At 39.8% G+C, this 24,683-nt stretch overlaps 1 protein-coding gene across 5 annotated transcripts in view; it reads right to left on the bottom strand.

Moving 5' to 3' along the window:
• lhx2b (LIM homeobox 2b) overlaps positions 1-24,683 on the bottom strand; it is a 70,653-nt gene that overhangs the window by 16,526 nt on the left and 29,444 nt on the right. For 3 of the 5 annotated variants that reach the window (XM_078549850.1, XM_078549848.1, XM_078549849.1), the window contains exons 4-5: positions 21,542-21,747; positions 16,216-16,787 (exon numbers count right to left, since the gene is read on the bottom strand). In XM_078549850.1, the coding sequence (XP_078405976.1) occupies positions 16,497-16,787; positions 21,542-21,747 (497 nt within the window). In that variant the 3' untranslated portion in view covers positions 16,216-16,496. Of the gene's footprint in view, positions 1-3,978; positions 12,170-16,215; positions 16,788-21,541; positions 21,748-24,683 lie in introns of those variants that run through there. The other 2 variants (XR_013577720.1, XM_078549851.1) reach the window with 2 other exon arrangements.

Genomic DNA, 24,683 nt, shown 5'->3' with positions numbered 1-24,683 from the left:
CAGAATTCACTATACCGTGGTCTAATCTGGGGGCTCCAGGAATCATCTTACTGAGATTTTCCACAACACTGATGACACCTCCAAAGCGCGACCAAATTATTTCCGTAAGGTTGTAGGTTGTCATCAACGTCCTCTGCTCAATTGTAGCAGGGAATAGAAATCAGTGGATTGTCCGTAGCATGGGCACCCTTAGAACGAGGACAAATCGGTAAAATCTGGAACTGAAAACTAGTCTCAATAATGATGACCATGAAACTATTGTCTATTGTCATAAAAACCCCATCTGGTTCACTAATGCCCTTTAAGGTGGGGGGGGTGAAATCTGCCATCCTTACCTGGTCTGGCCTACATGTGACTCCGGATACACAGTAACGTGGTTGGCGCTTAACTGCTCCCTGAAAAGGCCTAGCAAGCTACTCAGTCCAAGGAAAAATAGGGATGGGCAACAAATGCTGGCCTTGCCAGCGATGCCCACTTCCCATGAAAATTAAAAGAGCAGGGTTTCACAAACTATGTTTCCTGCTTTGGAACCTTGCTCCTTTATGTGTGAGGCACTGTTCCTGTTACAGTTGACAGCACCTATCAGTTGTGTAATTTATAAGTTTGAAACTGTCATCTGAGAAAAACACTCACTCCCAGTCCTCTCACCAGGGTGTCTGTCTCTAGTGACTGCTTATATTGCATCATTGCATTGATTGAGTGGCTGCAACTCTGTATTGCACCGCTGGAGACTGGGGAATGGGTCCCTGATGTCGTCTTATAAACTCTGCTGAGAATGAGGGTGTTCTCCATGAAATAGATGTTTCCCTGGAGCCTAGAAACTCTAGCCCTGTCAGAGGAACAGATTTCTGTGACTTGCCTTAAGTAGCACTATAGGAATTTCTGTCATGGCTTTATTTATCTTTCACGAGTACATTTTCCCTGAACCCTTCCCAAAAAAATTGATTTGTAGCCTGACAAGCAAGCTGGTGATATTATTTATATGCAATGTCTGATCATTTTACCAGGCATGTGCCAAGGAGCTAATAGTTAGTGTGAGGCAAAAATGACCAGGTTGCATCATCACCAAATTGTTGTATCTGGAAGTAAAGCAGTCTGCCATATAAAATCAATAAAGGTCACAGCAGGTTTTTGCCAGGGTGGAGGTTCCAAATAATATTATTTGTATACGATACTGTTTGTTGCTGCATGATGTTTTTCTAAAGCACAGTGTATGTGGCAATGTGCTGTCGTATGGAGGAGCGAATTCCACCTTTCCACTTACATTCCACCTTTCACAGGAATGGAGAATTTGTACCTGTAGGGAAATCCTTATTTATATTTGCCTTTGGTTTGAGGCTTCGATCTCCACAGAGCTGGTTGCTAGCAGCTAAGGTTCACTCAGCATTCACCTGGTCTAATCTGGGCGGTGCAGGAATCATTTTATTGAGATTTTCCACAACATTGATGATACCTCCAATGCGCGACCTCAAAATTTTTTCCGTAAGGTTGTAGGTTGTCATCAACTTCCTCTGCTCAATTGTAGCAGCTGGGGTTTTGAGGACAGATGTGAGGCCTATTTAAGAGCAAGTTCACCAAATAAGATTTATCAGAGATCCAAGAGGTCTCCTATCTGGTGTAATCTATGTTCCATTTACCTGCTGAGTTTTTCCAGGTATTTTTGTTTTTGTTCTATCTCCACCTTTTAGCCCATTTCGATCCCTTCCCCCCCACCCCATCCGCACTAGGGCCACCTGCCACTAGCTTGCTTCTCTTAATGCCCCCATTAGCACATCCTTTCGATAATATCACCACCGTCAACACCCCTTTGTCCTTCTGTCTATGACATCTTTGGCAGACTCTTCTTGGCCTCCACCTATCACTGGCCCCCTATCGAGCTCTACCTGTCCCACCCGCTTCTACCAGCTTATATTTCACCCCATTTCTCTATTTCCTTAGTTCTGATGAAGGGTCATTCGGACTCGAAACGTTAACTGTATTCCTCTCCGCAGATGCTGCCAGACCTGCTGAGTTTTTCCAGGTATTATTGTTTTTGTTCTAAATTTCCAGCATCCGCAGTTTTTTACTTTTATTCCATTTACCTTCATTCACCCTTGAATCTGTTACCTTCACCATCATCAGGGTGGAGATCCAGAATATCCTGCGCTGATGCCTAAGGCAAAGCAATCTGTATTAGGAGGCCACAAAACACTGGGGGAAAAAAGAGTTATGAACATACATGCTCATTTTTAAATAAGGTCTTCTAAAAAACAAATATTACCTTCCTCCTACCAGGTCATAACGTGACTAATACTAATAATTGAACAAGGAGCACTTAGAACGTCACAGCTGGAAAGAGTCGCATTCATATGGTAGGACATCCCAAAATGCTTGACAGCCAGTTACATACTTTTGCAGTGTAGTCACTGTTGCATTGTGGGAAATGCAACTGCCAATTTGCACGCAGCAAGCTCCCACAAACAGCAACGTGGTAACAGTCAGATAAATTGTTTTTGTGATGTTTACGAACATTGGCCCAGACAACAGGGATAACTCCCCTGCTCTTCTCCTAAGTAGTGCCACGTCCACCTGAGAGAACAGACAGGGCCTCGGTTTATGTCTCATTCGGAAGACAATACCTCTGACAGTGCAGCACACCCTTTGCACTGCACTGGTTTGTCAGTTTTGATTTGTGCATTTGAGCCCTGCAGCAGAATCTTGTGCCCTCCCCCCCCGTGACATGTGTGTTGGTGATTGGAGCATATAATCATGGTGGGTGGGGACCTGACTGCCTTCCCATCTCCATCCCAATTAAGTCTGTGGAGGGAAAGTCCATGGACCACCTTCCTGCCCTGCCACCAATTGAGGCACTTAATTGGGCAATTAATGTCCACTTCAGGGACTCATCCCACCACCGGTGGTATTAACCGAGTAGTGGGTGGGAGCTCGCCATACAGGGAGCATGACAAACATGTTTGCTTGAGGGCTCTTTGGGGGGATCCCATGTTCAAAAGCACTCAGAGCGTGATCAAGGGGCCTGGCATCTGGAAGGGTGAGCCCACTGTAAGTCACGCCCCTCCCCTTGCTGCCTCCCCCAGCCCCTGTTCCACCACCCCCCCCACCCCACGACTCCCTCACCCCTGGCCTGGGATCCAGCGATGACCCTCGACCTTGGGTGGGTGTCATACTGGCAGCAGCCACCACCTCCCCAAGTGGCGCTGCTGTTCAATAGGGCTACCAGACTCTCATTACTGACAGTCCCGTGCCCAGGGTCCTGGATACCAGGGAAGGCCTGTTGCGTGCTTGACTGACACATGGTGCAGCGTGCCTTCCCGAAAAGAGGCGACACAGGTCTCTCGCTGGCTGTCCAGCCAGCAGCTGGGACCACAGTCAGCTCCACAAGATTGCGCTCCTGGAGTGGGCTCACAACCACCTGACTCAGAGGCAAGAGTGCTACTAACTAAGCCACGACTGACACTACAGCTAGACCTCTCTAAAAGACAGTAAGGCCAGTTCCTCTGCTTCCTGGCCGGAAAATTCCTGACAAGGATGCATCTGACTGATTTTTCCATGTTGAACCATTTATCTTCTCATTGACTTGGGGAAATATGGCTGGAATAAAATCTTATAGCTGCCCTCCGTGTTTTACACATTCACTACTACATTCACCTGTCATTTCCATAGCTATGCAGCCAGGTCTTTAACAATCCCACTACAGGACCTTTCTTCTCAAAGGAACCAAATCCCTAAATCCAAAATGTTTTGTGGAAAATGGAAAAAATTGTAAATTGTTAAGAGGTGAAATATAATCTTTTTCATCTTCAACGTAAAGTGCTGATATAATACATTGTTTGGTTTAAAAAGCAGTGCTGAAACACAATGACTCCATTATATAACACATTGAAGGAGATCAATGTTTAGATTAATAAATAAAATTGTCCCTTCCTTCATTACACAACACCACACATATACAAAATGGAGGGCACTGTGCATAATATGAAAAATGTCTTTTATTTGTGAAGATCGTTTCTTCATAGCATAAAGATACAGCAACTTGTTCCCACGTCCAATGTAAATAATCTTTAGCTTCTTCACATCTGCATGGCAGGAAAACCACACACGCACACACACACACACACATGCACGCACACACAAAACCAACAAATGGCGAAATTGAGATATCATCTTCCATATAATTCACTGTAATATCAGTCGGGACTTACAGTGTGTTGATAATCACAAACAATACCCAATGTACGACAAGCAAGGAAAATTCATCAACTGCATAATGGCGATGGAGCAAAAAGTGCTGTTTAAGTTGTGACTGTGATTGAACAACTTTCCCATTTCTTGTATTAAGCTAGTAAATAAAAAGAATGACATCTGACTGATCTATTTAATTTTTCAAACAAAACAGAGATAAATACGATTTCGCAAATCATTGTGCTGCAATCAAATTCATTTTGAAAGATGCTGGGTATAGGTATTTTCACTGACTGCATGTACCTGACAAGAGTCTATAATTGTATTTTTCACCTTGCACAGTCTCAGATCAAAAAATTAAGTCAAAATAAATTTAATGTAAATTTAATTGTCTTTGCCATTGTGTTGAGTTTCATTTTTTTTCTATTTTGAGTTCTTATAATAAGTCCTCTGAACATTGATATATTGACATCTTCTTCAAATATTGGAGTGGTAGAAATAAATTGGAGTAATCGCGTAACTATGCTTCAGTGTTGGAATGTCAGGAGAACAATAATGAAAATAACCAAAATATCCCAAGATGAAAAAAATCTAAATGTGAAAACAGTGTTCTCTAAAATGTCTTTCGCATTCTGTTCTGCTTGTCACCGTCCTGAAGCATTTCTTACACATCCTCTCGCTAATTATTGCACCGTAGCTTTTTCACAATCTGCTTTGTAGCTTAAACTAGTAGAAAACTAGACATTCTGTCAGACACATGCACTGGTCACATTTTAATGGCTTTGACAGTCTATAGTAGTACTACAGTACCATGATATTGGGGTAAAAACACCAACTGGTGCAATGAATATCATTCACAATTTCATTGCTTTCAGATTCCATCAGTCAAACCAGTGCAAAATACTAGAAGTGATAAAATATCATGTAATCTTGTTTAGATTTTATGGTCATTGACACTCCTGATCTTTTCATTATTGTCCTTCGATTCACTTGCTTCTAATTAAGCTTGTTAAACTCACTATTGGACCAACGTGCTGTTAATAGCGTGCCTGGTTATGAGGTGGTGGTAGGACCCTCAGGGCTGGTAATGGCCACAATGTCTGAACAAAATGACATAATCACCATAATTATCAACCTGCGAGGCCAACTTCAAGATCGACACTTTTTGCTTTGAATTCATGGTTTTCTCGCTCATCCATCATCCCTCAATCACCCCATAATCTGGCTGCAGCTCTAGGATTCGTCCTTGCTATCTTGCCATTTTTTATTTTAACCGCAACTCAGTGTCTTTCTCTTTATCCGTAAGTTTCTAGTAGTTTAGTAGGTCAGACTGAGATCGGGTACAATATTATCACAGTGTGTAAAACTCATTGTACAGTCACTATTCTCTCACTGTAGTATAAATGTACCCCTGCGGACAGGCCTTACAGCTTTATTAACATTAATGATTACACCAGGTAACAAAAAATGAAATCTAATGGTAATAATAAACAAGAAAGTTCTCATATAGCAGGGTTTGTTGCCACAATAGTAATAATTTTAATCCTCAGCTTCATGTCTTAACAATATAATGCATGCTACAGTAAACACCCTGCTTTCTTCTTTAAGAAATGGATTTGTAAAGTTCTCACAATACAGCTCATCGACAGGCTCATTCACTCTGTGTAACTAAACCTGGCCTTCAAAAAAAAATATGAATTTCCCTAAGAAGTTGTCTCAGAAAGCAGAATTTTTTTTAAAAACAGAAATGTTTTACCTATCCAAAGAAAGGCAGAATGTAAAAGGCTGCGAGTGCAATCTCAACACCAACTGACAACAGAATAAAAACAAAGCCTTTCCATGAAATAAATGAAAACATAGCTCCTTTTGAACCAAGTTCTGATGATTTAAGTCAAAAATCAGGCAAATTCTGTGCTGGCTCAAGGGCCAGGGCTCAGCACGAGTCATTCCTATCCTAGTACAGAATCCATTGAGCTATTCACTGCATTGTCAAAATGCATAGTTCAGATTATCATTTAGCCTCACTCATGAATTGATGAAAGCACCAACCTATTTCAGGGAATTACCCCTTGATGTCAACTTCACCCACCACATTCCAGACCGACCATAAGAACTGATCGACCGTCTCTTAGAAGCAACTTATTCCAGCCCCTTCACTCTCAGGACAAATTTCACAGTTCAGGTTGTAAGAAGATACTGCATCATTAGCATATTCTCCAAACTAATTTGGAAATTAGTGGAAGGAATGATCCATAGGATATTGTATCATTGAATGTCTGTTATGGAAGTTCTTGTATGAGAACGAAAGGTCTATAAGTTGTACGCTCCCTAGGTGTGATGTAAGTTGAAAAACTGTCACCAATCCACTAATAATGATGCAATAGTGAATTTAATCAGTGGGTTCATTTTTTTCACGTTCAAATGATTTCTGAATACGTCACTTCTGCTAAAATGAATTATAATGTTCATGGTTAATTAAATTAACAGCACCCATGAATAAAACTGCAAGGTCCATGACAAAGCAGAAAAAAATTGGTTAACCAACCCAGGCATACCAGTTTACCAAAATAGAATCAGCGATGGTGATTATATATCAAAACATCTACTGCAACCTCCTAGGCAAGAAATCCAACAGAAAGAAGCAATATGTTTTTGCTGTACTATCTTGCATTGATCGTTCAGCATTGTTGAAATTAATATTTTCACATGTTAGAAGGTATTCTATTTTCAAAAGTGATTAGAACGTGGAGCTCACTACCACACCAAGTAGTTGAGGCTACAGCGTAGATGCATTCAAGGGATTCTAGATAAGCACATGAGGGAGAAGTAAAATAGAATTTGTTGACGGGGTTAAATAATGTAACGTAGGGAAGAAACTCGTGTGGAGCATAAATAATGGCATTGGTCCTGTTGGGCCAAAGTAAATATTTGTAATTTTTTTGGAATCTCTGTTACCAAATTGTCCAACCAGCCAATGGAATTTTAACAAACAAGACTTAGAAATGAGCCATTGGAGGTAGATTTCATCTTCACTCCTATTGAAACCAATGGGATGAAAATGGAATAGAATTTGTCATAAGTGGGCAACCTGCTTACTACCCAAGATGTGAAGGAAGAGGTTACTTCCAATAACTCATTACAGCATTGGCAAAAACAAATCTATCTATCTTATATAAATCAAACTCAGCCCAAGAATGATTACATCCAATTTATGTTATTAACTGTATAATTGGCTTCATTCTACATTTAAGCTACTGTACGTTCAAAATGTCAAACTGTTAATTATCCAACAACTTTCATTCTGCACTGGGGACTGATGGTGTTCTGTCTAATATGACAAATAATGTGGGTTTCAGATATACCTGGATCTCAGTGCAAGTAAAGTACAAAATAACAATTCAAGTTTCAGCCTCCTTTTAAGATTTATCTTAAACCAGATGTCTGTGTTGGTGATTTTTAAACTTTTTTTAGAACTCAAGTTTATCTTCTCTTTTGATTGCTCTCTTATTCCATGGTGCACCATTTCTACACCCCATGTCTACATTTCCCATGTCTTACGCCATTCCCTGATTGAGAGAGTAAACTGGTTTACTCCCTGACCTCTATCAACACCACACAGTAGCCGGGCAAAGGAATTGCCGATTGAGTCATTTTATTCCCTCCCTTTGGGCAGTATCTTATCTCTGCTGAGGTGTACCTGTGGATTTAGCAAAAAAAAAAGAGGAAAGTAAAAAGGACTTGTATTTACAAAGCGCCTTTCATGACTGCAGAATGTCGCAATGTGCTATATAGCCAATGTGGTACTTTTTTGAAATGTATTCACTATTATAACGTAGGAAACAGCAATTTATACACAGCAAGATCCCACAAACAGTGATATAATAATGGCCAGATAAAATGCTGGTTAGTGATTGTGGTTGAGGAAACATTGGCCAGAGAGAACTCCCCCTGCCCTGCTTTGAAATAGTGCCATGGGATCCTTTATGTCCGCCTGAGAGAGCAGAGCAAATGGACCCCAGTTTAATGCCTCATCTGAAAGGTGATCCCTCCCTCAGTGCTGCACTAAAGTATCAGCATGGATTATATGTGGGGACTCTGGACTGAGACTCACAACTCCACTGACACAGAGGCAAGACGCTACCACTGAGCAACAGACAACACCTAACCACATGAAAAGTCTTGGATTAAATAAAGATTCTGAAGGCACAAAGAAGAGCCTGCATTCCTAAAGTTCAGGGAATGTCATGGAGGAGGGTGAATTTTAACATCCCACGATGACAGGAGATGGTTGGGGGGAAAAGGGTGTTAAAATTTCGAAAATCTGAAACCCATTAACACCTAATCCGAACAGCCCTGCTTCTAGTTTTAACAGGGATGTGCGGGGGGTGGCGGGAGAGTAGCTAACCTGCATTCGAGAAGCTAAATATGCTAATGAAGCTACTGCTTCAATTTTTAACAGTTGTTTAATAGCTGCAGCCTCAGTTTGCCAGGAATCAGGGAACCCAGCACCTGAAGGAAGGTGAGAATAACCAGATCCAACACCCCTTTGACCTTTTGTTTATGACATCATTCACAATCTCTCCTTTGCCTCCACCTATCACTGGCCTTCTATCCAGCTTCACCTGTCCCACCCCCTCCTTAAACAGTATATATTTCACCACATTTTTACTTCTCCTTAGTTCTGAAGAAGAGTCCTACGGACTCGAAACGTTAACTCTGTCTTTCTCTCCACAGATGCTGTCAGGCCTGCTGAGTTTTTCCAGTAATTTTTGTTTTTGTTTCAGATTTCCAGCATCTGCAGTATTTTGCTTTTATCTAACAGGTAAGTGCCCTTTCAGCACTGCCTGTAGACCAAGAGGAGCAGGTGCCCCTCCCGGACCCACAAGCAAGCCTGCTTCCTCCCCCCACAATCCAAAGCTCCCCCCTAACAATCTTCCCCAGCCCAGCCTGCAATCTGTTCCAACTCCCCTCATGATCTCACCACCACCAGCCCCCCAACCCACAGACAAACTTTACCCCATCCAGAACTTCCAGAACGCTCCACTCCATTACAAGCCATTACACTCCATTACATCGGACAGTCAGCCAGCCTCTCAGTCTGGTTGCTGGCCACGAAACAAAGAATTTTTACAAAATCAGATTGGTCGGGCCTCCATATTACCTGCATTTGCAGGTAGCTACGAACCCCCACTGCCCTCCCCAAGTCTAGGTTTTTAAAAATAAATCAATACAAACATTTTCGATCAATTTCTTTAAAAATGGACATGTCAGTGTTCTCTCCAAGTTACATGAATGCATGGCAACCTGGAAGTTACCATACAGGCTGTACACAAGCCAACCTTTTAAGATACTGCGCATGCACTTAAATGTATAGGCTCTGCACAACAAAATAAAATTAGAGGAAATGTTGGACGTAAGTATAAAACACTTAATTCTTGATAATTTTTCAATGTGTTGTTAAATTCCAATCTTGCTATATTGTGGATTCTCTGCGAAATCATTACAGTCCAAAGTCCTCGAAGAGCACTCTGCCTCTATTTGTGCTAAGGGTTTACCAGACTGAAAGTTACTGATCTCAGTTGTGTCACTGTACTTAATAAAAGGGAAATATCAGCAAGTTCCAGTTCAGCTTGGAATGCAGCGATTACCCTCTGCCATCACCACCACCCTACCTATCCCACCCATCCTCCCCACCACCCGACTTCCAACTGAGCAAAAAAAAATCTACAAAGGCTGTGAAGATCATTACAGTCAATCTGCCCCGCACAATCCCATCCTCAACTGTTTTATTCAGAGTACAGGTATATGATGTTGAAGGCTATTCAAGGGGGAAAGTACACAGCAAACAACAACCAAAATACAACTGTTCAAAAAATGCATCTCTGTAATTTATATGTTCTTCGTTTATAAAAACAGCTTAAATAGATTAAATCAGTTCATTGATGTTGTACTAGCGTCTTTGCTAGATGGTATAATTGAGCCTCCTTCCATTAGGTGTGCACGAGTAAAGTATACACTTCTGATAACAGAAATACACTGGAATATTATGCAGAATACATCTAAAAGATGTGTATCGGTCTACAAGAGTCTCATACTGTAGGCAAGTGAGAGAATTTAAGTATAGCAAACAGTGCCAGTCTTTATACCTTTCTTGCAAATTTAAGTTTCTCTAAAGAAGTTCAATTATTTTGTTCAAATTATCTAAGCTCAAAAAGTTTAAATATCACAAAAATGTAATCCTGTGAAAACTAGCTAATTTTCAAAAGTTTTAAATAAATGTCTTTGATATTGTTATGTAATCTCTACAAAAAATGTCTCTGATTTCCAGTGCAAAATAAATGGAATTATAGAAACATACAAATGCTTGAACGATTGCCTGGTGATTTTTTTCTTCCTGTCCTATTTCAGCAACCTCACCAACATCCCTCTTATTCTTCTAAATGTGTATTCTCTTGGTTTCTGATTCCGCTGTTTACTTCATGTCACGCAGTTATTCCAACTCAGCAGCTGGGCAGGTAAACTGCTCCCAATGTGCAACCAGCTGACAGGAGACACAGATGAGCAGCCTGGTTGACTTGCCTTAAGATTATCACTACCTATGGGGAAGCACCTTTCCATGATACCAGTCAGATGCAGAGCTCTCTTGTTAGGGGATTGCCAAAGGGGGCCCCACGCCCAATTGCTTCACAGCTCTGGACTCTAGCACGCTAAGAGCCTACACTACTGGCCCAGCATTATCGTCTCTTATTGGAATTTTGGTTCAGATAGGCCATTTCTGCTCTTGAGCAATTAACCAGCTGGCTACAATGGGTTCAATTCCTATCCTGCTGGGCTCTTTAGGCCACTTTAGTTTTGAGTGATAGATAGAGCACCTTATAATAATAAATCATTACAACACACAAGAGAAAGGACGCAGCATCATATGTCATTTATAAATGTGCTTCCTGTTGGCTAAATGCAGAATGCCATTAGCAGCAGTCATGGAGTGCCATTGGTTAAGGCCATGGAGAGAAACCTATAGCGTGGAGCACACTGCTCTACTGGATGGAAAGCATATGAAGGCAAGGGTGAAGAGACAGACATTGAGGAAATGTTGCTTTGCAAAATGCACCGTACCTGCAAAGATTAATTATTCCTTTATCCAATATTTACCAAAACACAGACAAAGAAGCATTTATCTAACAGCACTGTTTCCAGCCAAACTAAGCAAAGCTTTTGTGAACCAAAGTCAGATCAAAACCTATGCTTCTGTTGTTCTGTAGTACCAAGAGACCAATTTGTATGTCTTAGTGGAGCTTTCTCAAAACAGTATAATAAATAACGTGATTTCCACAAGTGCAAAATTCTAGTCAGTTCTTCAATGCAGCTAGAAATCTAAAGATACTAAGCCAACTGAATTCAGGCAATAGGAACTTTTTTCATCATAAGCATGTACAAAGATTTTGATTTACTAATCAAATAGCTGCCTTAGTCTATTTACCTCACCCACTGAAGACCAGACCTGTTTTAATGAGGACAAATTGAAAATCCAGTATCTTTCTGAAGCAGTGAGAAAAGCATATCCCAATATTTTTGATAAAGAGCAATAGCTGAGCTGTGTCATAGGTAGCTTATTGTATTATGCCATTGGTTGGATCTAACCGCAGAAGACTGCGAAAGAGCCTATTGTATTATTTTTCTTGAATTCATTGTTGTTATTATTTGATAGCACATTTCCCATTTGGGAGCATTGTTTACCTTCTATTTTGCAGCAAGAGCAAGTATTGTATCTTTGTAGCAGTCATTTTTCTTTTTTGAAAAAATGCCCAACAAGCATTTTACATCTTTTCAACATCAATATAGTAAACTAATATAAGCAGCTCACTTTTCAAATGACCTCTGTCTTGAAGTCACCTAGTTTCCAGTCTTAAAATTTTCATTCTTTTAACGATAGGACATGTCATACTTCGGGAATGGCAGTCTCAATTGGCCCAAATACTTGCTCTACCTGCAAAAAATCATATTTACAAATTGGTTAACCCCTAAATAATGTCTAATCTTTTGCTTTAACCTAAGAGCTCTCATAACTCAAGAAAGAAAGAATGCATTGACTCTAATTGAATGGGACTTATTTTTTTTTGTTTGTTTGTTCGGTAATTATCTCACGTACACCGTGTTGGATTTAAAGCTTTAATCTTTTAGACAGGTGGCCAAGGCATACCTTTCTGCAGTAGGAAACATGCCCATCACTTTCTTTTTGTATAACTTACATGGATTTGTAGATTAAATTCAGTGCCAAGAAAACACCTTAAAAATTAGAACTACTTAATGCTAATTTATACGTGTCAACAAAAATGGAGACTGTTTAATACATCACATTCAACTGTACAAGAATGCGTACAGGACAGTACAATTGGTATAATAGAAAATGTACAGCATTCAAAGCCAGCGTGCTTCTCACAATCAGACAAAACCAAGCATCAGAACAATAAAAAGGGTCAGCAAAGTTCATTAAAGTGTATGTATGAAATTCCATAGTCTCTTTATAAACCTCTGATCACGCTTCTGGTGTAACTTGCTGCTATAGTTATATCTCCACATCCCTCAAGATGAAAGTCAAACGTCTTTTCATTCTTTACCTTATCCGAATTTACTTCCTTTTTTTTTAAAGAGTGTTAAAAAATGTCGATATGTGATCCCATCCGTAGTTGATGCATGTTAAACCAATCCATAATTTCCTTTTTAATCATGAGATACTGCTACCCAGTGAACTTCCAACTGTTAGCAAATTAACGTGAGTTTACCATGAATTCCTAGTGTACACTTTACATGCTGCACCATGGTGGATTCTGACAGCTGGTTCACCCGTGTGAAAGACCCAGCGCTTATGAGTGCTGCTGATGCTATTGACTCCTGACAGCCTTTAAAACAAGTGAGTGAACCGCTGCCACTCATGTCACTGGGGAAGTAGCTCTTCACTCTACAGTCAATGTTTGTGGTTAAAAAGGTAAATGGGACTTCAAATGAACGTTCTGCTTCCGTCGGTTATCTCTCACATCGGAAATGGCGCATTGAATTTTTTTGGGCAGTGAAATTACCAATCACACTCCTAGGATAAAAATATATAATTCCACAATGTAGTGTCTCGTAAGCCCACACTTTTCAGTAGAACTTTCTTTATAAACTATTGTTTACCGCCGTATATTCTGTCATAACTCTGGTACTTTTCGTTTTAACAAATATTATTTTTAATTATTTAAAACTGATGCAGTCTTGTGCCCCCAAGTTTGCCAGAGCCATATGATTTGTTGCATCTATATTGCAACAGTTATCAGACTTCCCTGGTCTGTGATATGATCTGTACCTCTATTTTAAAACGAAAAGCTAAACTTGTCCATTTATTTATCTGTTGGCAGTAAGTCTTTTCTTGACATGCATTTAAGATACTCCAAAAGGAATTATTGTATGGCTTCGTTGTATTTATTGATAATTTTGTTCAAACTAAATCCTTGTTTCAGTTTAGAGCTATTCCTACATGGTGTTAAGGGGGCCTCTGATGTTTTTGATATCCAATACAAACCTGGCATCTTTTGTGTAACTATTTCCTTGTTAACTGAAAACTGTTAAAACATCTGTACACACCAGCAAAAGGATCACTGAGAAATGAATACCATTCCAATAAACACTAGCACAGCATTTTTTAGAGCCCTGGTGTACTGACATCAAACTGTGATTTTTTTGCCTTTTAATCAATGCCAATTAATATATTTGGAATCTGTTGAGCTTCCTACTGTACCAGTGGCTTAGAACTCAGCTTTAGCCTCTCCAAAATAGTAACTAGTTTGGCAGATGCCTTCAACCTAAGCAGCCCTTCTTACTCATTATCATCCTGCCCAATACATAAACTAAAATAATACTGTACGCTACTCATGTAACAACTTTGCAAAACAAGTAACTACTTTCACCACCTGATTTTTCGCCTAATCTCACCAAGAACTTCTTGTTCTAAAATTGTTGAGGACATGGAAATTCAAAAAGCTGAGCACTAGATTCTCAAGCAGGCAACAAGGAGTTCAGGCCTGTCACTCAAACTCGCCTGGAGTGAGGGGAGCTGTCAACAGGAAGGCACAGAGAAATAGTGAGGTCTTTTATCTCAGGGTTTGGGGGGCAAACTGACAGCTCTCTCCCATCAAAACCTGCCTCCTGCTGGCTGACCATGGAGCAGCAGCTTTAACACAAGATGGTACCTTCTTTCCCAACTGAAGGAATTTGCAGTGGTCAGTAAAAGCATTACAAAACTGAAACAAAAGAAAATGTAATATTGGTCTTCTGTGATCCTTAGACGTTAAAAAAAAATCTTTTTGACAGAATCTTTTTGGCAAAATGGATGAAGAGTGAAGAGTTAATCAGTAGAGTTTGGTAGTAAGAATTTTGAACAGAAACAAAACTTTACACAATTAGAATACCTTCTGCCATTGGCAAAAGCTAGTACATTTACTATCCAAGATGTTAAATTTTCACCTCTCCTTTTAGGTGTTGGCAACATAAAGTTATCACATCCTATGATGTTATTTTGAAACTGTAAACATAAAATTATCACATTGTGGTCCTTATTCTCTAAACCAAGCAATGTTTTTCTCATAAAGAGCATGTTGGTTTGTGAAGACTCCCAATTCACTGAGGCTAATGCAGTAAGTTTCACTAGGTCCCCTCTGTTGCATAAACCAATTACAAGATCGTTTTCAACTGTTTCATCTGATTAATGCTAAACGGAATCACCCATCTGAAATTGGATAAACCATCTAATAACTGTACAGTAACGCCACTGAAAGATTAAATCCAGCAAATTTGTTTTTGGTGAGAACCAAAGAACCAAATATATTATAGTCTTCCTATTGTTTGGCATGAATATGGAGTTGTACATAAAGTCTCATCACTGTCTAATGTGAGTCTGAATGATAATTTCATTGCCCAACATTGAGATAATTCACTGTCGCAAATCATTGGTTAATAGTCCAATTGTAAAAACTGTGAAAAGTTAAAATAGAGTAAACACCACTGCCCCCTAGCCCACCCACCCACCACCACCACCCCCCCAAATGAAACAGTGTTGTATCACAGATGATGCAATACTAACATTCTGAATCAGTTGTGACAAAAGGCAGGCAGAGTGAAACTGGTCTATCTCAGCAGCAAAAAACACAGGCTGACTGTGAATCTGCAGCCCGTTTACACACTGTGTCACTTTTCATTTTCTATTGACTTGGAAAATATTTCCAAAATTTTTAATTTTAAAACAAGTAAAAGTAACAGTAAGAATCAGAAATGACTGCAAATAGAGTTTGAATTTTTGTTCTATGAGTTTCAATAGAAGGAAGTTGGGCACATTGAAAAATCAGCAGCTGATTCACTTTGAGTCCACTTTGCACTGTTGGCATTGACCAATTTCACCCCCAGACAGTTTTGGGCCCATTAAAGAGCCTTCGTAATATGCTGTCATTGAAAACATTGTGATCTGCTATGTTCGCTAAACTGGGCACCTTGTAGCATTTTAAAGTTAGTTATTTAACAATCCCCAGACATGAACGTATTAAATAATGCAAAACAAATGTATGTGGGACAGAAGCTCAACATCAAAAGGAAATGACTGGAGGTTTGATTTTGAAAGAGCTCCCCCATAAAATCAAATGCTACCTTTCCAAGTAACAGTTAAGGACCCGTGAACTCTCAGTGGTCACTGAGGTATAACAGTTACCCCAATTGGATTCAAGGGTGATATGACACACTGAGACTCCTCCTAACCTTCAGTTTCAAACTGCAATCCTTCAATGTCCAGAATATTCTTTTCTTTACTTCTTTCCTTTCACTTTAGCACAGAGTTATTGAAGCTGACCTTTTACTTTGACATTCTAAAAAGGTTTCTGAACCTTCAATGTAGCAGAAAGACAACTGGTAAGAATCAACCCTATAAATCTGAATTGAATGCAGATGCAGTCCGTTGTGTGTTTATAAGACAGTGTATAAGGCACATGACAGTCTTTGAAAACTTAGAAGTACACATAATTCCTAGCCAACTTTATTAAATGGTTCAGATTTTGATTTCATTCCCTTGTTCAGTCCACAAAACTGTACAGTTACACAAAAGGGCATCGAAGTTAACTCTGCAAAGGTTCTCCGCAGCTTGTAAACTTTTTTTTTCCAGAACATTGACTTGTCTCAATTTTCAGTACAGATCCATAGTGCTGTTAGTCAGTTGTACAAAGCATCTAATAAAAATACAGTTATAATTAAACTAAGAATTTCCTCTTCTCCATAGGAATCATGTAAAAGAGTTCTCAGAAAAGGTTTGTGAGAGTAGTTTGTGTAGGGCTTCGGGATTCGTGGGCCTCGAGGCTACCAGGCACAGACGTCAGAACTGACGTCACGGTTGGCATAGAAGGGTTAGTCAAGTCAGTTAAAGTAGTAGAAGTGCTTGAAGGACTAAGAGAGGCGTTGGAAATTTCTGATGCTGGGCCAGACGGTGTTGCAGCTTGAAGTACTGTGCCATCAGATGCTTTATCAACCCCTGCATTTTCCTGCCGTAAAAGATTCCTTCTGAATTTTGCTCTTGCATTTTGGAACCAAACCTGCAAACCAATTTGATGTAATATTGTACCAGTTTTGAACCCATAGAGAGTTTAAAGTACGTAAAACGATCGCAACAGAAAATATATTGTACCTGTCACATATCATATAGATACTTTCCTTCTGAAGATTCTAATCGGCTATATTCAACTTTGAAATTCTATCACCTTTTTTAATTATGCTTCTGATTGGTTTCTTGTAATTTTTTTGCAAGGAGAGCAAATTAAAGGGATATCCTCAAAATGCATTCATTCAACTTTGTAATGGAGAACAGCAAAATGTTAGATTCTACGAGGAAGGAGTCTTTTTCTACAAAAAAAACTGTTTAAAGGAATTGAACAATTACAGGGGTCACTCAGTGATTACAAAGTGTGCCAAGAAAATTAAAGCTTTTTTTTAAGGTAAACATAAGCAATACTAGATATTACTGTATCACGTTTACTTCAAGAATGCATATCTTTTAAGATCATTACCTTTGTTATAAATCAAAGTGGCATGTACTCCCTCGGCCGTCTCTACAATTTCAGACTCACGGCTATGGGGATCAACTTTCTACAAACCTATAGTATCTAGCTCTTCAGTATTATTGCTGGCCCCACTTAAGCCTTAGGTTCTACGGCAGTGATAAGTAAACACCAAAAATTCCATCTCCAGGTTTTAATTTAATATTTGTACAGGTCCAATGGTTAATTTCTGTTTAAACATTGTTATTTAGATAAAAGCTGAAGGAAAGGATATAAAATAAATCCAGAATGACAGTCTGTACAGTTAAATCCTTCCATTCCTATTGAAACTGCCCTTCACAAAAAGCTATTTTTCAGTCCTCACCATAATGCCTAAATTATAAATTTTACTTACTATCCTAGATGATATTTAAAAAGTTATATGTTTGCCACGGATGTTGTTTGTTGCAATTCGGTGACAAACAATAACAGTGACCTCACAATTCTCTGCCATAAGTGAAATGTGTAACCTCTTGTGCTTTCCAAATAATAAATACCGTGGCCACAGCACTTCAGTCACCAGAAGCCTGACTCTAAAATATGACTTGATTCTAAGTGTGGAAAGCACATGCGAATTGTATATTTGTGCCAAATTAATTTGGTGTAGGACACGCTGCCTAATAAATTGATATTAAATATTGAAGAGTTGGGCCCCGGAGCATTGTTTGAAGAATACGTTTCAAGGTAAAAAAAAAAAGACTGTTAAATCTACATCTTATAGCATCTCCTAACATTTGTGAATTGGAGGCATTTTGGAAATAGATGTCCAACAGTTCCGTCTACAGTGCACTTTGCAAACAGGGATACAATAAATTCTGCCACATTGACACAGAAACCACTGAACAACCCCTTTAACAGGCAACTCCCTAAATAACCATTTTACTTTCATTGCAATTGATCACTGCTCTGTGTAATTATAATGACATGGATCTATTTCAACTTCACAGTACACACACTAAACAGATACATAAGCATGCAAGTAACACAAAGGATGTTAAATTCTGTGATTTTCAGGCAACCCATTTCAAATCAAGAAAATAAGTGTGTAGGTGTATATCAGGCTTCACATTTTAAAACAATCCTTGAATATGTGCTTGGTTATTGAAATAGTACTCCAGTGTTTGATGGTAGCAAATTTCTAATGAGTTTAAAGATCGCTGACATTATTGTACAGTTGTGTCAGCTGCATATCAGGTACCAGTGAAGTGCTATAAATAAGACTTCCTCATGGTTAACTGCAGTGTTCTACCCACCTGAAATGGTTGTTTCATCTAAAACTGCGTAAACTTTTGTTCACAGTGACAATTATCTTCTATTTTGGGGAAAACAGATCACCAAACAACCACATCCATCTCACTGAGCTAGAAAAAGATCAGATATCCCAAGCTGCAGGATCCCATTGTGTTAGCTCATTAAATGTGTTTTATTTTAGAATGTAAATGCAAAGGTGCATTATTTTGGTATTGATCAAGAATGTCGAATAGTGTTTCTTTCAGACCTCCTTTTCTGATCTTTTACTGAGTGACTAAATGAAGAGAGATAAAGAAAGAGAACTTGTCTTATTACAGACGCTGGGTTTGGCTTCTATTCAGAAAGAAGGTATTCCTCAGAGATTGTCTTTTTAGCACAGCTCCTTCTTTCCAAGGGTGGTTAAAACTGCAGCCATTTAAAACTGGCTGCTAGAAAGAGACAGCTGATAACCAAAACTAGCTTATAGTGATGAAACAGACAGACACAGATTAGGAAAGAACAATTAGGTGAACAGCAGTCTGTAAGCAGGTCAGTGTAATAATAGAAGTGATTGCAAAAACAGAGGAAGAAACAAAACTTGCCTTACACAGTGTTAAATACAGACAGCCATCTCTGTCGTTTATCACACCAGCACATCCATACATTGAACGAGGGTTTCAATATATTGGGCCAGGACTTGGGCACATTTCATTGATTCATACTTTGAATTACTCCCTTCCCAAAATCCAACCACCGCACCCCCCACCCCCTTCTGCCCCGCCTCCCCACAAAATCCAACCACATTTATTTAAAGGAATTATCCATACGAAACTTGGGGGTATTTTAAGCTTTAATTGTAAATTTAGGATCCTAATGTTATCTCCTAAGTTTCTATTCCATGTATTTTCCAATTATAACAGAATTTTTAATATTTCACAGTTAAAAGAAATTAATTTATTATTTCCTATAGTGTAACATATTATGATGTTTCACCAGTCTCCCTGTCAAGTGCAAGTGGCACCAGCCGCCTGCACACTCCTCGGACTTCTCTTTCCTGTATGATTGATTGTCCAGGACTTAACCAGGGGTTGAAATGTTCCAAGATAAGACTGGCAGCAGGCTGAGTGTTTCACGGGGTCAACAGCAAAAAGAGTTTACAGACAATAGAGAAGGTCCATATGCATGTTTTCCAAAAGAAAGACCATAAGGCGTAGGAGCAGAAGTAGGCCATTCGGCCAATCGAGTCTGCTCCGCCATTCAATAAGATCATGGCTGATCTGATAATCCTCAACTCCACTTTCCTGCCTTTTCCTCATAACCCTTGATTCCCTTACTGATTAAAAACCTGTCTATCTCAGCCATGAATATGCTTAGCGACCCAGCCACTACAGCCCTCTGCGGTAAAGAATTCCACAGATTCACTTCCCTCTGAGAGAAGAAATTCCTCCTCATCTCTGTTTTAAATGGGCGCCCCCTTACCCTGAGATTATGCCCTCTGGTCCTAGACTCTCCCACAAGGGGAAACAACCTCTCAGTATCTACCCTGTCAAGCCCTCTAAGAATCTTATATGTTTCACTAAGGTCGCCTCTCATTCTTCTAAACTCCAATGGGTTTTACTTAGCATAGTTACCAGGAGTTGGAACACTGGATGGAAATTCCAATCCTTAATCCAGGAATCCTAAAGTTAGAGTGACTCCTGGGTAAGCAGCAAAGACAGTGCTAAGCAAGGACTGAATCTGGGATCTGATTGATCTGGGATCTGACTCTTGCTGTCTGATTTTTTTGCCATGGAAGACTAACAGACTAAACACACGGTTTGACCACATCACTGGCCACAATCCTTTCACCTCCTCCCTTTCCGGCTTACAGACCAGCAGTTTAATGGTGTATTTCACATCAAGCCCCAGCGATGTGCTCTTACATGTATTTTATGCAGCACAGAGGGAGCTGCAGGCCAGAGGCCAGGGTGTCTTACAAGGAACTTGGCCAAAGTAATTACAGTACCAAACGAGCTGCCCCACTCTGTAGCGCAAAAAAAACCACCCCAATCTCACCTCCTCACTGAAATCATGAAGTCATCACAGCTCCCAAAATTGCATCAAATTACAATGCATATTAGGCAAGTAAGAAACTTAAGGGAAGATTATTAAATAGGGTCGTTCTTTTAATATGTTATAGTTTTTATATTAGTTGAAATGTTTTTCTTCTCCAATTTTAACTCTTGTCCCTGATCTACCAAGGGCAGCACACCTTGTTGAGGTACAACGCCACAGGGACCAATTGCCATTCATAATGGATGAGCCCAAACTGTGAATCTCAGCAGACTTTTTGACCAAAGGAGACATCACAGCTGCAATCCACCTATTCCTTATTCAACATACACTCCAGCGGCAGTTGCTGCGTAGTAATCAGGAGTCGGAAGTCAGGTCGATTTCCCCATTCTCTTGTGGCACATCTACTGCCCTCCCTGCTAAAGACCACACAGACTGAATCAAATCTGAGACTTTCCCAATCCGAATGGCTGTTTCCCACACCCATGCAATACATTTATTTGCAGAGAATTAGAAGGCAGGGGGAACCAAATTAATTGTTATAGAATATTCTCAGGGAGTTTGAGATTTCCTAAGTGCAAATGTAACAATTGCTCCCTCTAGTAAAAGATTTGAATGCCAGAGAAAACAAATTAAGTTAGGAGTAAGAAGTTAAGTCGGATGGAACTTTTTCACTGAAAGAGGAATAGATTGTGAAATAGGTTACATGGGATGGACACTGAAGTGGGCAGTAAAGATGGATCTAAAGGACAATTTAATGTACCTCACATAGAGATGTGTTTGAGAGATAAACTGAGGGGTTGGACCAAATAACCATTTACCTTTGAAGAAACTGCTATGCGTGTGAGGGCATACTAGATTGAAATATATGAGTAACTATTATTCTAAAAACCAGTGAGATTGGGAGAATAGAAATAGACAGATTGCCTGAGAAACAGAATTTGAACAATAACTCAACAGATGTCTCTTACCTGCAGAACTCGCTTTGTAAGCCCTGTCTTCTGTGCTAGCTGTTTCAGGTCCTTGGCATCAGGATTGTGGTTAATGGCAAAATAAGATTTCATGGTCCTCAGCTGGTGGTGTTTGAAGGAGGTGCGCATGCGCTTTGTCTTCTGAGTGGGAGGATACTGCTGCTCTCTGTCCATGTGATCGCCGTCATTTTCATTACAACTTAACGCTACAAAATATTATGAAGATATACTGTAAATTTAAGAAGAAATTTTGAATAAATGTGATTACTGTTTAAACATCTATTCCATTGCTATTTTAAGAAAAACTTTGATCTTTGCATTATTGACTTGTTTACAGTCCCACGATTTGCTTAAGAATTCATTCGGTTTGTGATTACTTTAGGCTTTGGATATTTGTGTGACTGATTAAGCATTACACAGAATGAAATTCAATGAACATGTTTCCGAAATGAAAAGAATGGGCTGGTTTAGAGTTTGTAGCACGATAAATATTTAGTAATTGCATTAAATTAAAACCAAATGATTATAAAAAAGGGTATCACAATGATTTTGTCTGTCAGGTTTTCCTTCCCTTCTCTCATGCCTGGGCACATTACCAAAAGCATTAGCCATTGACGGTGCACCAGCTACCCAGCAACACCTCACCCAGGCGCTCCATGCCTGACCCTAGACACTGAGGGCGAGACGTTGGCCTTAGATCCAAACCAGCCAGAAAGTTGGTGAAGCAATTGCATCGTCGGTCAGTCTGGGCTGGCCTGAGGCATTGACCAAATTCCTCATTAGGCCTCATTTAAATAAAACTGGCGAGCTACCAGCGCCAATTGTTCATCTCTCCATGCAGCTTGTTGACTGAAGTCTGGCAAACCCCGACTGACTCCGATGTTGGGTCAGCTGCAGGTGAGTTGGGGGGTTGCAGGGGAGCAAAGTGGAAGGCGGTGGAGAGCTCATACTGGCCCAGGGGTGGGGAGAAGCGCAAAGCAGAGTTGTAGAGAGGGTGAATCTGGCCCAGCAGCATCTGGGGAAGTCCTCCAAATCCCTCTGGCTCCGCAAATGTTTTGAGGCCATTTCAGGCATGATCATCAGCAGTCCCTTTCAGGATAGCTTGTTAGGCCACTTATGACCTGGTGCAGTGAACCAGAGCTTGCACAGCACAAGCTCTGCCCATTTTTAAGCAGAGGTTTGCGTTGGGAACCTGTAACTGGTGTTAGGATCCTAACGTACAAATGCAAGGTGTCTAATGCCTGGCACAGGCGAGTGCTCTACACCCCTGAAAGGGAGGCCATCACCCAAATGTTGTGTGCCTGGCCACCATCTTAGGCCTGAGAAATGAGTGACAGTAACTTGAATTTCTCCCTGGGTGTTAGGAGGAAATTCAACCTCAAGGAATGTAACTAGCCTTACCCATCATGCTGATATGTTAACACCATGCTTGCACAGTAAAGTTACAATATATCACACAGGTTGGTCTTATCACTTAAAACGTATTTTCTAATTATTACACATATTTTGTTTCAATCTGCTGGATTTTGTATTTTTAGCAAGTTAGAGCTTGGTTCAAATATTGTCCCATCAAACTACAGAAAAGAAGCTTTATTGCCTTTTTGGTAGTCGTAGCATTACAATAACTATTTTTAATCTCCTCCGAAGATATAATAACAATTTGCCTCTTCATATTAGAATAAAGTAGAAGTATCATTTATAAAATATTAAAAGAGCAAGAGCAGTGATTTTGATCTCTACATTTATCTTAAACCTACTTCTGTGGAATCACTAAATCCATGTTGCCATAAATAAAAGATATCCCAACCTGCACCCACCCCCCCATCCCCACCAAAAAAACCCAGGGCCTTCTTAAGCACATCTTATTGCAACAAGTTGCTTACGAAAGCTCATGTGTCCATGAACACATTACTAGAATTTTGTACCTACAGGAGCTCCACAATTGCATTTCTGTTGAATCAAATTCAAAAATATTAAAGAATGAAAGTATTTTATTTCATTTGGGTGATGCGGTGGGATGATTCACATTGTGTAATTAGCATTACCGTCTAAAGAATGACTGCAATGAATGAAGGGAATACAGAGAGCAGATCCATCTTATGCATATGATTGAATTTAGCTGAACTGTAGCCCTGACAATGGAAGCATCATATAAATACGTAACAGTATTTAAGATTGCTAATAAATTGTAATAACATCAGGAACTCTTTTTAAACACAGAAGTCAACAATATTTTGCTGTAACTTGTTCTTCAGACACATAAACTGGACAAAGAGGTAACAGTGACACCTGAGTGCGAATGAAAAACATTTTTTTAAGATTCCCAACACCTTTGCTCATTGCTCCCCCGCTAAGAGAGAAGACAGAACAATACTTCCAAGATTTTGTCAATGTCACTCTGGTACAAGGAAGCGCCCAACTATGGCTTGCAGTTCCGTTTTTCCTACTGTTCCTCGCTTCTGGTATTAGTGTTTCAGTTCAATATCTCCTCCCAATATTCATCAGGGATTACAATGTGATGGAATAGTCTCTCATTCAGCTCCACTGTTTTATTGCAACATCCAATCTGATAGCCTCAATTAAAGGAGTACTGTATTCATCAACATATCATTGGACAAGCCTTTAGAGGGAGAGATAGGACCATCACCATCATCATAACTAGATGAGGTGTTTAAAGATTTTGCATCATGGAACTATGCAATTGTTTATAAACCAGAAAAAATGCTGCTAAACATTTTTCGTGGAATGGCTTTCCCTTTAATATCATCTCAGATTTTTGTGAAGATACAGAGATAATTTCAAAATGCAACAGGAACTATTATATTTCATTTCAACTTATTACAAACGCCATTGGTTCAGTGGTAGTATTTTTGCCTCTGATTTAGAAGGTGCTGAGTTCAAGCCCCATTCTAGGCACTTCTGATGAGTGGAGGCCAGAGCTCAGGCTCTGAATCCAGTGGGAAACAGATTTGGTTGTGGTTCCCCCCTCCTCATTGTATGGATTGCGAGAACCCATAGAACTCTCCTTCTCACACAGGACTAACCACACTACTAATTGATATGTGATTACAGGCAGGATAGAAGCATTTCTATCATGACCTGTCAGGCTGTTTAACAGCCTGCAAGTCTTTCCACTATTTCA

This window comes from Cetorhinus maximus, chromosome 10 (genome assembly GCF_964194155.1).
Source record: "Cetorhinus maximus chromosome 10, sCetMax3.hap1.1, whole genome shotgun sequence".
Taxonomy (NCBI): Eukaryota; Metazoa; Chordata; class Chondrichthyes; order Lamniformes; family Cetorhinidae; genus Cetorhinus; species Cetorhinus maximus.
Note: the sequence above shows the minus strand (reverse complement) of the source record. Positions and strands in the feature narration are given on the sequence as shown.